General features: G+C 54.8%; 1 protein-coding gene across 1 annotated transcript; it reads right to left on the bottom strand.

Annotated features, from left to right (window-relative positions):
- Positions 1-3,434: 3,434 nt before the first annotated feature.
- On the bottom strand, positions 3,435-16,588 carry NCLIV_040350 (hypothetical protein; the record flags this gene model as incomplete). The annotated part of the gene is made up of 17 exons (XM_003880944.1): positions 3,435-4,084; positions 4,456-4,540; positions 4,833-5,714; positions 6,076-6,279; positions 6,637-6,750; positions 7,419-7,542; positions 8,134-8,237; positions 9,030-9,131; positions 9,573-9,711; positions 10,110-10,205; positions 10,750-10,879; positions 11,404-11,603; positions 12,248-12,342; positions 13,008-13,154; positions 13,595-14,374; positions 14,966-16,184; positions 16,560-16,588. 17 exons carry the CDS (start codon positions 16,586-16,588, stop codon positions 3,435-3,437), a joined length of 5,100 nt encoding a protein of 1,699 aa, XP_003880993.1.
- Positions 16,589-16,898: the final 310 nt, after the last annotated feature.

Here is a 16,898-nt window from a genome sequence, read left to right as displayed (position 1 = left end):
GAGAGAGGGGGAGCCGAGAGAGAACAAGAGAGAGGAGGAAAAACCGAGAGAGAAGAGGGAAGACCGAGAGAGAGAACAAGGGAGAAGAGGGAAAACCGAGAGGGAACAAGAGAGAGAACAAGAGGGAGAACAAGAAAGAGAGCGAGGGAGGTGAAGCAAAAGGGTAGAGGTGCGGCAGTGGGAAGGGGCGGGCGAAAGGACGCGAGTTTGTACGGGACAAGGAACCTGTGGCCCAAAGGAAAGCGAGATGTCGGAACTTTCTCTCGGACTCCAGAGAAAGAGGGATGAAAGCGGCGACGAAATGACAAGAGAGAGGATATCCCCGAGACGAGGGCAGGCACGGCGCGCGCTTTCCTCGGCTGAAAAGAGCAGACGCCAGAGCGCCTTCCCGGCCCTCCTTACGCGTCCCTGGGTTGACTAAAAAGTTGAAGGAAACGAAGTAGAAGAGAAGGGAGACAAGGAGAAGAAACGGTCAAGGACGAGGGCCAGAAGAAGCGGATGCGACGACCGAACGGCGCACTGGTCACCCGCCCTGCATCTAAACAATTGAGCAGGGAAAATAAAAATTTACGGCTACACTTGTCCAGACAAAACAACGATTGCCTTGGCCAGGGGAAGGCCCGACAGAGAGCAGAGACCGCCGACTGTGTGTTGGGAGGGAAAGACACTCAATTGGAGGGAAATAACGGACGGAAAAGGGAAAAAAACGCGGAACCTGGCACCTTCAAAAACGGTGTGTGTCTCCGATTCCCGGACCCACAGTTGCCCGTGTGCACGGCGACTCCTCCTCAAAAACAAGATTTGCTTTTCTTTCCTGAATGAGTTTTTCGGGGCAGAAAAGAGACAAAGCGAAAATCAAGGAATCGCCAGGAGGGCCAATGCGAGCACCGCGAAAATAACTGCATGCACCCGAGCGCCACGCCCCCTGGTGTCTCCCGACGGACGCGCGATATGAGGAGGAGACGTGCACTAGAGCATTCGCCGGCTCCTGTTCTTGCAAGAAAACTGACAAACAAATTCAAACTCCCTGCGCTGAAAAGTGAAGGATCCACTTTTTCCTTTCCCTGCACTGAAAGAACCTCTACTGTTGAATACTCATGAACAGAAGAAGTACAGATGATACACCTGTACATTACATACGAATATTTATGCGTGTGCGTATATGCATATATATATGAATAGATATATGTAGATGTATATGTATGTATATGTATGTATACGTATATCTATGTTATATATAAAGTACATGCAGAGACATGGGCGGATAACCCAAGGCAGTGCGGAACGCTTCAGCAGTGAGACTGGCCAGATGCATTGTCAGCGCCGCTTTTAAGGGCATGCCTTGTTGTGAACGGGACGAACTCGAAACAAGGTAATCTCGCCCCGACGCAAAACGACAAAACAAGAAAGAAACCAGCCCAGGAAGGAAGGAGTCAAGCAACTGTCCTGTCCGACAGCCTTTTCATACATTCATACGTCTAAATGCCAACCTCTGTGTACATCACATATATATATATATATATATAATTCTGTGTATTCAAGCAGCTTGGGCACAGATCAAGGTGCTATATGTGTACGTCACTAGCGCCGTGACTACAGTAAATGCGCATATACGTGTAGATGTATCTACACGTTCGTTTGTATGGTCCAGAGAAGTTCTTTTCATTTCGCGTGTTCTGAGGCAGTGGGAGATGTAGTCTACAAGACCCGATTCCTGCACGTCGAGGAAGGCCTCTGCGGTTGCTTGCAAGTCCCTTCTTTTTTGTTTCGTTTTCGCTAAGATCCACCTACAGAGCTCCGCGTGTGACCGCAAGGACTAAGCTCGCGAACCAGCTAAGCATTTTTGTCAGTCTTCTCGGTAAAGGCAAATGAGGGCGACAGCGGTTGAATACCGCTTGGAAACGGCGTTGCAGATGGCCTGGGAAAATGCTACGCATCGAGCAGATGCTCCGCCAGTCCACTGCTGATGAGGTGCCTGTGTATGGGGGAAGTATAATGCACACCGTTCCGGCAATTGCGTCTGAATCCACACTTGAGTAACCATTTCTGCATGCGCCGGACGCACACGCCCACAGTCCAGGTAACACAGGCCTCTCTGTCGGGAAGCCGTCAGGTCAACAGCGAGGAACCCTCATTCTCACAGAGGAAACGCGTACGCATGCAGTGATACATATATATATATATATATATATATATATATATATATGTATACATGTATATCTAAGAGATAGTTCCCTGGATGCGTGACTTTATGAACGTGCGGACCATTCGGTGGTGCACCAGTGATGCATCTGCCTTGTTGACCGTGAGGCTGTTTAACTCCCCAAGTGCGGGAGAAGCGAACTTCACTCTGCGCTGTTCTCTGCAAGCGTCGCCACACTCGCAATTACGGTTCGACTGAAAAGAAAGACAACTGAGTCGTTGGTTTCAAATTTCCGGTTCCAGGCGTGAAAAATCCAGTCAACACACGCCCTGGCCCTCTTGTACAACAAAGAGTGCTCGCCAAAAGCGAAGAAGACAGGTGAACATATACCGCATCAGAGGGAGTTGCCAAACCATCGCCATGTTTCCCCGAAACCGTCTGCTTTCCAAACAACAGATCGGCGTCCAGCGGCACCCATCGAGGTGGGCAGAGCCCCGCTGACTCTTTATAAAATGTCGAGCGAAAAACCAGAGGTTTCCCATCTTTAACTTCACTGCTGTCGGCGTCTTCGCCAGGCCTTCACACACTGAAAAAACACACGCATGGACATATGGGTAGCTCTTCCTGTCGGCGTTTTCGTGAGCCGGGATTGCTCTTTGAAGGAATGCAGAGACGCGTGAAAAGGAAAGAGAGTGCCAAGAAAGACGAGGTTGTCGACTGTGGGCCGCATGGCGATTTAGAGAAACGTAGCTCTTCGCTTTTTGAACAACGTGCCCAGGGTACAAACGTGGGGACCATTGTGTGATCAGATAAATCCTGGCCGTCGCCGGTTCGGACCGACGTCATGTGCAAAACTTGGAAGACGTGTTAGAAACGCTAAAAACGCTCTTGCCCGACACATTCTTGATGACATATCCTGCATCGCGAAGCTGTTTTCTGCCGGCACTCTGTGGGACACGTTCTCCTTTTCCCTCCATCTTCTCAGGAAACAACAAACATAGGGACAGATGGACGTTCTTCCGGTCTACGGCGGTGTGCCGCAGCAGAGAAAGCGTGGAGGAGGTACCAAAACAGATCTAGCTTTTCCATCCTTGTCACGACAAGGTTCCGGAAGCGGTCTATGTCACCGCCCAGCCTCGTGGTTCTCCTTTTCTTTCCCGATCTGACCGCTACAAAACGACTCCTCTTCGCGAGCCTGATTCAGAGCCTCCCGTGAACAAAACCTCCACGACGCGCACCCGCGCCCCTCTTCCCGTGGATTGCCGCGACAGTGAGCAGTGCTTCGCGCTGTCTAGAGAAAAGTGAAATCGTCTAGTTCTTCTACACTGACATAACTCGCTGATCGCGAAGCGCGATTCTGTCTCTCCTTCGCCTCAGTGTTCCCCTCATGAGGCCATGCGGCTGCGTGCGGCACAGGGTTATTGAATATCGATGTAGATGCTTGTTTGGTGTTCTCTTTGTTTTTGTCCGCGAAATATCGGGACGCGCCGACGAGTCGAGGACCGCCGAGGCAGACCGCCGTCGTGGTGCGCGTCTCCAAAAGCTCGCAGCCTCCCGGTTCCGCACGCCCCGCTCGGCCTTTGCGCCGCGAGATGCTGGAGTCTGCCGCCAGCGACGAAGACTTCGACGAAGAACAAGCAGCTCGATGGTGCGAGGAAACCCGCGCTGGGCCGCTGCCTGAGACCGCGGAACCGCCGGCATCGCTCTCGTGCACGCGCGCGGCTCGGTCGCCAATGCGCTCAGCGAGACTCATGGGGCGTACCCACCGGGCGTCGACAGTTCCGCTGCTCTGTCCAGAGGAAACGGTATCGCCGCCGATGCGAATGTAGCCTTCGCGCGAAGGCTCCGCGCGCTGTTGGACGCGACTGATGAAATCCAAAGTGTCTGTAGTTACACTCCCCGGCCCGCGCCGAGGCGAGCCAGGCCTCCCTGACACAGCGCCTGTTTTGGGTCCAAACACACACACAACGCCGCAGGCGCTCTTTGAGTGGAAACAGTTCTTAGCCAGTCGCCGAGCAGTGCCGAAAAATGTGGAAGGTTTGTCCCCCATGCCGTTGACCCTCTCGCGACGCCATATGTTTACCCCAGTATCGACCGTACAGGTCTCGAGGCGTTTACGGACCGACCCGCCACGTCCAAGCTGCCCGAAGCGCAGCACAGACACCTCGCTACAGTTGGTCGTGTCCCTTGGTTTTCGTACCCTTTCGGAAAACCCGGCCTCCCTCCTCTTTCCACAAACGCGGTCGCCTCCCAGGTCCCCGCTGGTTTCCGGTGCACCAAAAGGGCGTCACGTTTCACGCGCCGGCTCTTACCTGAGGAACGCAGGACTCCCTCGAGATTCCGCTCCACGATGTACTGGCGAATCGCATCAGTAAAGACCGTGCTGTACTTGTTCAGCTGCGGGGAAAACGCAAGAGGCAGGAGCGAAGGCCACCACACGTTTACACGGCATCTCTCTATCTACCTACCTATCTATCGATGTATATATATATATATATATATATATATATATATATATAGGTTGGCGACGTCCCGCCCACCGTCTTCAGCTGGGCAATCTGACGCCCCGGCACACGCGTCTCTCTCCTACACGAGTGGTGTTGGGCGGCAGGCGCCGGTGGGCGAGTTCCGGTTTCTCTTGGTCTTGCCTGGAAACGGGGCGATTTGCATTTCCGCCGTTGTCTCTCACCTTATATTGGCTCTTGAAATCAGGCAGTTCGAGCGCCTCGAGGTCTTCGCGACACCTCGGGAGGTGCGTGACCATCTGTTCTAGGCCCTGAAGGCTGACGATCGACGATGAGTTCTTGATGCCATACACCTTGGCGGACTCCTTGCGAAGCTCGTGCAGTTTCCCTTTCAGTTCGCTTCTTTGCGCCTCCGACAGTGGTCCCCCGCCTACCGGTTGGGCGCCGCGACTCGTGCTCGCATCTTCGCCTCTCTCTTTCCACGCCCGCGCGTCAGCATCTTCTCCACGAGATCCCTCACGAGGCGCCCCGCCCTCAGCTGCAAGCGCCTGGGGAAGAGCCGGCCGGCGATCTGCAGAAGCGACCGAAGCTGAGGGAGAACTCCCCCCCTGGCGTCTCCCTGACGGGCCACGCATCGGGGCCTTGAGAGCGCCTTTCGATTCGAACCCCGCAACCGGGAGTGCCTTGCCGGCGAGCGCATGCAATTCCTCTGTCGCACTGGCGGCGCCGGCCTGGGCCCTGAGAGCCGCGCTCGAAGTCGCCCACGAAGAAAGCGAGCGGGCGGGAGACGACGGAGGCGAGAGCGTGGAAGTCGCGTCCCCAGGAAAAAGCCTGTCTCCGGAGTCCGCCCCGTCCAGTCTCCGCTTTTTCGCCGTCTGCCAACCTTTCCCCTCGACGCTTCGCTTCCTGTCGCCTTGGCGGCTAGGCGCAGCCCCCCCGCGCTTCTCCCGCGACGCACCGTCTACTCCAAGGAGCGGTAGAGTCCAGGCAGAGACGCAGCTGGAAGCCTGTCCGGCCTGTCGGCCTAAATCGACATACGCGGTGAACCCCGAGAAGCCTGACGAGCCTCCAGAGGAGCTTGTGGTGACGCAACGCTCGTGCAGGATCTGCACACGACGGGAGATAAACACAAGAACGAAGCAAGACATCAATTCACAAATTCCAGAACTCCAACAAAACATATATATATATATATATATATAAGTACCATACACATGTATATATTTTGTATTCATACCTACGCGTTTATCCATATAATCATAGATGCATTTCCACATATACGTCCATGTATGAATTCCTTTTCGTGCACATGGGTATTTGTACGTGTGCACTGACGCAACTGTAAAGGCGTTTGCATGCATCTGTGAATGAGAGAACAGAGAGAGAATAGGCAGGCGCGTGAAACGGGGACTCCGAGTCTCACAGAGCAACGCGGTAAAGTGTCACCTCTTGGCCCCTGAAACGCACCTGGTGAATGATGAGGCGTTTTAACAGGCGAAAGGCTGTCTCTGGGCTCCACGCTCTCTTCGCTAATAAGCCGAAGTGGGGCAGTCGCTCGACGTCAGCTCCGCGGCGCGTATTTCGTTTCCCGAGAAGAAGATCGCGGAGAGAAGACAGCGTGAGAGGGAAGCTAGGACAGTCAGCTTTGCAACGACGAACGAGGTCGAGGATCTGAAGCGAGCGCGAAGAACCGAAAAGAAAGCGAGGCACGATGAGGCAGGCCTTTCGCCGTGAGATGTCAAAGATCGGGGCGGAGCAACACACGCGCGGAGGAGACGAAAGATGCCCAGGGGCGGAGCAACACACGCGCGGAGGAGACGAAAGATGCCCAGGAAAAAAGAGAACGCCAAGAGACCGAGAGCCCCCCACGTGCAGGCGTCACCCTTTCGTCGCCGGCTTTTCTTCCAAACACTTGGTTTCTTCCTGCGTTCCGTCCCTCGCTTCTCCGGCTTCAGCACGCCTCCCTTTGGACTTTGACAATCCCTTTCGGCATGCACAGCCTTCGATTGCCTCCTTCGTTTCGCTCACCTGAGCGACTTCGTCGGCGCACCGCATGACTCTCGGCGGCCCGACGCGCGTGGCTCTTCGTCGGCAGTTATCGCAGGCGACCGCGCATGTCCCTCGGAAGTCTTCGCCAAAATGCTGGAGAACAACGAAAGACAAACGTGGCACAACATGCGTCGTCTGTCACACCACTCTCGATACTTCTCTCGCTGCCACTCTTTCTCTTCTCTGGCTCTTTCTCTCGCTGGGGCTTGGCAGTCTCTCCTCAGTCGAGGCGCGAGAGCCGAGGTCGCAGCATCGGAAACGGAGAGGCGCAAAAGCCTTTGCTCCGGTTTCACGTTCCCTCGTCGCTCTCGATCTGTTGCCTTCGGAACTAGGAAAGACCAGGCGCAAACAGGAACCCTCTTCCTCGCTCCTTCGCTTCCTGTTCCTGAGCTAGTACATGCCGTGAGAAAACGCAAAGTGCCCAAGAGAAAACTATCTATAATCCCTTTCCCCACATCGGCCGTAAATATGCAGACGGCGGAGACGTGGGGACGTTTCCGTTTCCTCGGGAGAAGCGAAGAAACCGCGGAAAGGAGGAACAAAAACTCCCCACTGAACAGTCTCCTGACGCGACGCCCCTGCGTCGGAGGCGCAGCGGAGAAATCCCGGTCGAAAAAACAATCGCCTGTCGTTCGTCACCTCTCTGGAAGAGAGAGGAGCGCTTGCGAGTCGCACGGAGGCATGCGAATGCTTTGAAGACAGAACCTCGCAACAGCAACATCGCTCTCGGTCGCGATTCGTTTGCGCTTCGATCGGCGTACCCTGAGGATGAACCGCCTTCTGCATTCGTCTTCCTCTTCACAGTAGGCCAGCATCGGCAGGAGATTTTCCTCGTTCCGAGAGGCCTGGCCGTCGTCGTGTCTCCGGCAACCTGAAGGACCGTCACTGCGGAGACGAAAAGGGAGACGGGGATTTATGAAGAACACTTCGCAACGAATTTGAAAAAGGCATTGTCCGCGTCTTTACGCCTTGCCCAGGGGAAGCTGAGACAAGCGATGGCGCTTCTTCCCAACCGGACTCACACTGATCGACACTCACATATACGCACTTTTACAAACGAGCAAAACATATCTTTATACATCCGCCAACACGCCCCCGCAATATATATATATATATATATATATTGTATGTATGTATATATATATATATATATATATATATATTGTATGTGTATATACATAGTGTGTATATATATACAATTGTATATTTGTGAGTAAACATCGCGATGGCTTGGCACCTCGAGGCGTTCATTGTGATTGGCAAGGATAAAGAGAGAGTTTTCTTTTCTCTTTTTTTTGCTGAGGCCACGAAAGGCCAATGTCTACTCTCGCGTGGCGTGGTCAGCAGTGACCACAGGGCGAGCACGAACAGGACAGCAGACTGTCGAACTCTCCAGCAAGGAGAAAAAAAATGTATGCAAACGAGCCTTCGTAGCGTGAGGGACGTCGTTGCATGAAGGGGCGTTGCGGTGCTCACGCGCTGTTTAGCTGAATCAGGTGCGATTGCCGCTGCTTGTCGTGGTAGTTGTAGAACAGAATGCAAGAGGCTTCGTCGCCGTTTCGCCCCGCTCGACCAGACTCCTGAGGAGAGAGAGTGTGACCGTAAAGGGGGGTTCTCCGGGCGACGATACGCGGATACATATGTGAAGGACGGAGATGAAACCGCCGACTGTGCAGTTTACGGATGGAAAGTGCGTGGGAGACACTGGGTCAAAATACCCTCAGAAAAAGGAGGTGAAGAAAGCACAGAGACACAACTAACGACTAACGCAGAACCTACAGAACCACGCACGCTGTAGATACAACTGTATAGACAGCTGCTGAAACCGAGGCACGTATTTGATTTACACAAATGTTCAAACACACGAAAAACTACACGGCGGCGCAAGTATACCTACTAAAAGTATACGGAGAGTACACCTACAAACACCTAACTAGGCAGGAAGCAATGACCATATATATATATCTATATATATATATATATATATATATGAATCTGTCCCGTCTCGGTACGGAGTTCAAATAACGCAGTTGGTGATACACATTGTCACCTACAGGTGCAATCAACGCGGGTATATATAAATATGTGTGAATAAATCTACGAGGGTACGATGGATACTTAAACATGTTTGAGCATTGACAAGGACGCCCTAAGACTATAACAATACACAGCGAGTTCAGACACAAATGCCCGCATTCAGAGATGAAGATACTGTAGACATGCATGCACACATATACTTACGGTCATCAATGGAGTGCACATGCAGGTATATTTATATCCACACATATTGAAAAAAGCAGAAATGAACAGAAATGCCTATACATACATACACATGCTGATTAGGTTCTAGGTTACAGCGCCAGCTTCTGTACCTGATAGAAGTTTTCGAGGCACTTGGGCATAGCGCAGTGAATGACAAATCGCACATCTCGCTTGTTGATACCCATGCCGAAGGCCAATGTCGCAACAATCACCTGCTCACCATCGCACACATTTCTCCAACGACACGACTACAAAGAGAGCGGAACGGAATTCCATTAGTGCAATGACGAGCGGGTGGAGAGTAGAACACAGCCGCCTGTCGATCAAGGAGACAAGGATGAAGCAAAGCACGTGAGATCAACAAGCAGAGACATAAAAGTTACCGTAAAAAATACGCAGGCCGATAGCGAGAAGCGAGACTGACACAGGGGGTTCTCGAGACAAACATACACGCATGGACTCACCTAAACTATACTCATGCATATACACATGTGCCTAGGTATAGAGAAACTATCTATCTAGCCATATATATATATATATATATATATATAATTGTATTTATGTAGAACACTGGCTGTACGTTTGACGGGAGATATACGGATCTCGAGAGAAGGCTAGATGCGCTGGCCTGTACGCCCGGGGGGCCGGGGTACCTTTATGTCGTCGTTCATCCAGTCTCGCTGGATCTCTTCGCGCTTTTCCGGGTCAAGCTGAGCATGGTAGAAACCAGCCGAAATTCTTGCATGCTTCTGAAGGCCTTCCGCGACGCGTTCGCACTCTCGTCGACTCAAGCTGCAAAGAAAATCGAAAACGACAAAGTTATCCTCAACCGTAACGGCCATGAGTCTGGTGACGCTCCTGGAGGTCTATAGACACACAGACACAAACAGCTGCATCGAGTCTGGCTCTACACATGCACAGATACATGTATATCACTGTCGATTTACGTATCTAGATATCTTTGAGCAAGGACACAACCCCCGAGAAAACCTCCGAGCAAGCAAAACACATAAGCAGGTCTGCATAGGTGTGTGAAGCGCAGGGAAAAACAAATACTCCTTCTTTCCTCAGTGCACATACACATACATATATATATATATACATATACATGCATTAATACACGTGGAGATCTGCGTATGCACAAGAGGGCATCGCGTAAGTGTTACGGGGGGAGAGATAGGGTGCCTCACCAGTAGACAATGCCTGAGAGACCGTCAAATTCGGTTTTGATGGTTGTGGCGATGTCTTCAATAATTCGCTTCGTCACTTTGGGTCTGACCTCGTACCTGCATGCAGATTGCAGCGGGCATCCGGCAGACGGTGCGGCGGAAACCAAACAGAGCACCGGCGAAGCACGAGACGACGAACAGACACCGCAGCTTCCAAAACGACAGCAAGCAGGCACGCATCCGGCTGCAGTCTCAAGCGCGACCGCACGAGGTGACCGGAATCCGAAACCCTCTGCAACACGTCGCTCACGTACGGTGACAGATCTACGTCCTCCAACACACATGCAAAGCTGTAGATGCACATGACGACACCTATGTTTATCTAAGTCCGTATATCAACATACGATATATATATATATATATATATATATATACATGTATATAGGCACGTCGGCTCGGTTTCGCGCAGCAGACTAAGCGCTTGACTAGAAATGCATTCGAGAGAAACAGGTGGGCTGCAGGGCCGATTTCTGTCTCCCAAGCGCCGTAAGAGAGCAGAGGGGGTGCGTGGGAGAGAAAGAGGAGCGAGAGCGAGACACAGCCTCCCCCAGTGCGTCCGCTCTCTCGGCGACGGCGACTCGACGATGCGCCAAGCAGCTACCTGAGGTTCGGCCGGTCGAAAGATCCTTGGAAGACGACAGGCTCCTGCATTCTGAGTTGCGCAATCACGTCCTGGAGGACCGCCTTCGTGGCCGTTGCAGTCAAGGCAACAAGCGGGACGTTTGGGTACTCTGAGCGAAACAAAACACACGCAGAAAACGAGACAAAGACGCACGATGGGAAACAACAGAGAGCGTAGAGCGGACGTGACAGCAAGACAACGTGAGAGACGAGAGCGCGATGAGGCAGGTCAAGAGTGGGATAAAATGCATACGAAACTGAGAAGGAAAAAACACGTAGCCACGAGGAGCAGAACCCCGAGAGGAACCAAAAAAACGGGGGACACGGGGTAGGGGGAAACTGCTGGTGGCGGGCAAGCGAATTGTTCAGACAACACGGTCGTATCGAAGGAGCAAGTCGTTAGAAAACCAACGCCAGAGGCTTCATTCGCTGGATACTATTTTTGTGTTTTCCCAGTCGTGGCTATCTCGCATGCAGTCTTCGCTCCTGTTTTGGGCTGCTCGGCGCCTCCCTCCTGCATCCCGTTCTCGCTTGCGTTGCTTCCGTTGCCGTGTCTCTTCAGACGCTTGGTCCCCCTCGCCTTTTTTTCCGCGAGCATGCGCTCCCCCCCTCGCGCGCGCATGCGCTTTCCTACCTTCTCGGAGACTCTGGAGCTGCCGGTAGTCGGGCCTGAAGTCGTTGCCCCACTGACTCACGCAGTGCGCCTCGTCGATGGCGAAGCGATCGAGGCGGCCCTCGCGGTTGAGCTCGTGGAGACAGGAGCGCAGCAGCGAACTTCCCTTCAGCTTCTCAGGGGTCACCAGAAGAAGATTGATTTCCCCGTCGCCTCGGCGCCTGCAGAGACACAGCGCGGCAGAAAACAGATCGAACAGGTCGGCAGGCAAAGACAGGTTTGGACAGGTATTGGCGAGACTCCTGAGAGCATCGGCGATAGCCTGGAACACCCACGTCTCTACGCGCAGATAGCGATGCGAGCAAAACGTAAATGCCTCTCTACCCTACGTCCTTATAACTGTGTAAAACTTCCTCGGCCAACCAATAGCTATAAAGACACATCACACATGTATATCAATACGTATCTATCTATACGTATCTATCTACATTTATATCTATCTCACTATATCTGTATATATCTATGTATATCTCTATCTACTTATATATCTTTATCTATAGCTGTATCTATATTTATCTATCTATATTTATCTATCTATCTGTACGTACATATTAATATACAGTTGCATGCATTTGGCGAAATGTTACGTTTCCCTGGAGCGCTGCGTGGGTCTCAAGAAGCTTTGCACAGAGTGAGGGCGGGGAAGAGACGCTGAGGACTGCCGAGTGGCTTGCGGCGAAGCAAAGGCCGAGCGCTGCAAGTTCATGACCCCCCGTCTAGGGGAGATCGCCCCGCGCCCCCAGCCACGAGACAGCAAAGAATAAGAGACAGGATCCGCAAGCAGTTCGGAGCCCGTTCGCCTCACAGTTCGTCGTAGACTGCCTTCTGCTCCTCCCAGGGCTGATTGGCGGCGAAGGCGCGACAGCCCACATTCAGCAGCTGCATCTGCTCCAGCTGGTCCTGAGAAATGAAACACGAAAGGCCGAGACGCGCCCGGAACTCTCACGACGAAAAGGAAGATGTGGGATCTCTGCGTGCCTCTGTGTTTGCGCGGGGAGGTCGGGGGCAGCCCGAAACACACGGGAGGAAAAGGCAGGCGAGACAGCAACTCGACGCCTGCTCCAGGAGAGCCCGGACGGATCTTGCTCGACGGGGCTGTGTCCATGAAGAGGCGGCAAAACAGCTAAGCGCACCGCCTTGCAAGGAACTCTTTCGATTCCTCTGTGATTGGCCTCCGCACCACAGAGTCTGCAGCTCCGTGTCTGTGGCCGTGTCGCTCCGCCTCTCGGTCCCCGGCGCTTCCAGTCTCCATCTTCCCTTCTCGTCTTTCTTTGCACCGGTGCCACGCATCGTTCCGTCGCGCTTTTCCCACTCTGGCGTTCAACGCCTTCCCTGTTCACTGCCTCCCCTCGCCCTGCCTCTTCCTCCCCGTTGCTCCTTTCCTTCCGCTTCGCCTCGAGCTTTACGCTGCCCAGTGCGCGCGCCATCCTATCTCCCTCTCCGCCTCTGCCTATCTTTCTGTCGCTCTCTGGCCCTCGATCTGTCTCCGTTTCTGTCCCTCGATCTGTCTCCGTTTCTGTCCCTCGATCTGTCTCCGTTTCTGTCCGAGCCTGTGCGCGTCGTACCGTGATGAGGGAGACTAGGGGCATCACGACGACTGTGACGCCTCCCGAGACGACCGCAGGGAGTTGGAAACAGAGCGACTTCCCGCCGCCGGTCGGCATCATGACGAAAACGTCGCGCTGGCTCAGCACGGCGTTGATGATCGCGCGCTGTGGAAAGAAGCAAGAGAGAGACGAACCAAACGCCAAACCCAGGGTCCGCCTTCTCTAGGGAAAACGGCGGGGCGGGGTTCTGGGACTTCCAGAGAAGCGCCAAGACGGGGCCCGAGTCTGAAAAGGGTTGCGGAAAAAAACCCGACCCTCATTCGCAGCACGCCTCCACACCTGCGTGCCCAGTTCCGATCTACTCAGACTTGGGCACTTGCCGCTCCTCCGTTTCACAGAGACACGTGTCCGAACGTCTTTTTTCGCAGCATCCGCTTTCGCCGCTGAACGGACCTGCTTCATACCCCGGTTAGAATGCTGCAGTCGCCTTCTTGGAAGCTGGTTCTCGTCCCGGCTTGCCCCTTCGACTTCCTCCTCGTCTGTCTCCCCAGGGTATCCCGCTCCTGTCTTCATTTTCGCCCCCGTTTTCCGTCTTCTCTGCTCACCTGCATGGGCCTGAAGGAGCGGTTGCCGAAAACCTCCTGGTTGCACTGGTGGATCTTCGAGTCCCACTCGAAGCTCCGGTCGCCTTCCCAGTTCCGGCTCGCCGTGTTGACGCGCACATTCCCGGCGGCCCAGGCGTCGTAGTCGTCGCGGCCGACTCGGAAGTTGCTGCGGAAGGTCGAGGACGCGCCCGAGCTGACGGACGCGTGAGAGGGCTGCGACGCAGCTGACGCGGCAGACACAGAAGCCGTCGCATGCGGCGCTGCGCTGGCCTCCCGGCTGAAACGCGGGACGTCTCTGTCTCCGAACAAATCGACCTCGTCTGGCTGAAATCGCGCCTCTGACGAGCGCCCTGAAAGGCACGCATGCGGCCCCACGAGAATCCGCTTTGCTCGCGACTCCGAAGGGACCGTGGAGGCTTCGTCGGCTCGGAAAGCGTCTCCTCTCGCGTAAGCTGTCTCTGCGGACTCGCGCGCCTTCGCGGCCTGCGTCTCTCGCTCCAGCCGCAGCGCTTCCTCTCGCTGTCTCTCCAGAGCCTGCATGCGTTCGCGCTTCCGGCGCTCCGCCTTTGCGCGCGCCTGATCGAGCAGCTCTTGCAGGACGTCCCGCGTCTCGAACTTCTCGATCTCTTCGTCGCGCGCAGCGTCTCGGGGCGGACCGAACGGCGAGGCTTTCTCCCCTTTTCGCAGAGCGCCGGAAGGCGGCAGACGCGGCGACGCGCCGACTGGAGGTGCGGGCGGGAGGCGATGCGCGACGCAGTCGCGGTGGAGACGGGCAAAGGCCTGGAGGAAAGAGAAAGAAAACGAAGGACTGGAGACAGAGGAAAAACATGGAACGACAGGAGGGAAGGGAGACGAAAGAGAAACGCCGCACATCGGTTGGACACACGGGGGATGATGGAGGGAGCGAGGGACGTGTGCGGGTTTGAAGAGAGAGGCGAAGGCCGACGAAGAACGAAGGACGCACCCACAAACAACAGAGAAGGCATGAACGAGGAGCGCGCCGCGAGAAAGAACACGATGCAGGAGAGAGACACAGACAGATCTTCGACGGACCAAAGCTGAGACATTGATGAAACACAAGGCAAAAGAGAGAACACGGACCGCAAGAAAAACATGAATGAGCACACGAGCCCTGGACGTGCGCGAGAACCGCCTCCGGCTTCTCTTTTCTCCTTTCCTGTAACCGGAGTTGCAGCGTTCGTGTCCTCGATTTCGGCAACGGATTGCTGCTTTACGTGTGCCCCCCTCTCGTGGACGCTGTGTTCAGACGCGTATAGAACCACGCTTCCTTTGCGCGAGTTCTCCCTCTCCTCAGTCGTCCGACCCTCGACTTGTCTCTGCCCCAAAATGCCCCACCCTGTGAAGCCTCACCGCCACTGTCAACGGAGACGAGGCAGCCGCCGCCCTTCTTTCGCCGGCACCGTTCGTGTCTCCGCACCCGCTCCTGCTCGCCTTCGCTCTCGCCTCCTGCAGGCGCCTGTCTCTCGCCTCCTCTTCGCGCGCCGTCGCGAGGCCGGCCGGCCCTAGGAGACCTCCCAAGAGAGACACAGGCAGCTTGCGATAGCGCGCGAGAGACAGGCTTTCCGACGAGGCGGAGGAAGACAAAACAGAGGACGAAGGGGAAGCAGAGGAAGAAGACAAAGAAGAGGCGGACGCAGCGAGGGAGGCGAGCTGAGCGTTGAGATTGCAGCGCAGCCCTGACGGAAGAACGTCAATGTCCCGCGGGTAACCGGGGGCCCTCCATCCACCTCCGGAGTCGGGGTGAGGGTTGCCAGACGCGAAGGACGCAGACAAAGACAAAGAAGACGATGAGGCAGCAGCAGAGACAGACGAGATGGAAGGACGAGAGCAAGAGCTAGAGGAGGTTGCTTGATGCGAGTCCGAGTAGGAGAAAGGCTGATCGTCGAACTCAGCCTCGTTCTTCCCAGATGCCGTTCCAGCTCTTCCCTTCGCTTGAGAGGCAGACAGTTTTGTGTGTTCGTTCGTTCGCCCAGCCTTGCAATTAGCGTCTCCACTGAGTCTCCGTTGTCGGCCAGGGGTGCCAGCCGGCCCTTCTGTCTCTTGCTTCTCTCGTCGCTCTTTCTGTCTCTTCCTCCCCTGCTGACTCGCCGTCCCGCGAGACCTCCGTGTCCCCTTCTTCTCTCTGCATTCCCGCCCCACATGCCCATCAGTCTCTTTCTTCGTGGCCCGCGCTCGTTTCGCGGGAGGCTGCGACGTCGGCGGAGACACAGGCACCCATGCGTCTGTCGCCGGACCGACGTCGGCTCCTAAGGCTTCCTCTCCCTGCTGCTTCACGCGCCTTCTGCTCTTTTTCGTTCTATCTCCAGTTGCGTCTCCTCCTTCGCCCCTGCCTCGCTTTCCCCCCGCCGCCGCGCCAGGTCCCCCCGGGGCCCCTGCCTCCGCCGCCGCGCCTCCGGCCGCGCGTACGCCTCCAGCTAGTTGGGCGAAAGGTGGAAGGGACTGCGGCGAAGCCAGGACATCGGTGGCCTTCGCGTGAGCGTTTGGCGGGCCGGAGAAGGCCGTCAGCGCGTTTGCACCAGCATACGCGTTCGTCTCTCTCCGTGGGAAGTTGGATTCAGAAGGCAGCAAGCTGAGGGGATGAGAGGAGAGCAGTGAGTTAGAAGACGCACAGAACGACGAGGAGGCAGGGCGGAAGGAAGAGGTGCCGTGTGGCGAAGAAGAGACAGGGGAACCTGACGAAGGGACCCTCGAAGAAGAGAAAGACGACGTGTAAGCAGAGCTCGACACCGACGCGGAAGAAGACAAGAGGACTCGCGAAGCCCGGTGCGAGAAGACAGAAGAAGACACAGGCTCGTGAAGCCTAGAAAAATGCTGCCGCTGAAGCATTTTCTATCTATCCTCGGCCACGGGCGCCCACAGCATTCCACAGGCTCCCGTGCGAAGAACTGTTCAAGCTAAAGGGGACACTGCCATCCATGATGGAACGAGAAAACGAAGGCCTCACCTCCTCTCTGTCCACTTGCCTCTGATCATAGATAAAATGGACAGAGAGAGAGCTAGACAGACTGATACACAGAAACGGTGTGCTTTTCTTGGTTGCTAGCTCGTTGTCGCATTACGCACCATCGTTGCATAGATATATTGTATGGAGGAGCATGTATACATTGATAAAGAGAGCTCTTTTCTCGTTGCGATCCTCTTTGTCTCTTTCGGAGGCATTCGCCGACGTCTCCGATCTCGAGAGGGCCTGTCTCCCCTCGCCAGCGCGATTGTCTCCGCGGCCGCTTTTGGTTCGTTCCAGTCTCCGGCGACTCTGGGGGCGCGGAAGAAGAACAAGGGAATT

This window comes from Neospora caninum, chromosome IX (assembly GCF_000208865.1).
Source record: "Neospora caninum Liverpool complete genome, chromosome IX".
NCBI classification, from domain to species: Eukaryota; Apicomplexa; class Conoidasida; order Eucoccidiorida; family Sarcocystidae; genus Neospora; species Neospora caninum.
Note: the sequence above shows the minus strand (reverse complement) of the source record. Positions and strands in the feature narration are given on the sequence as shown.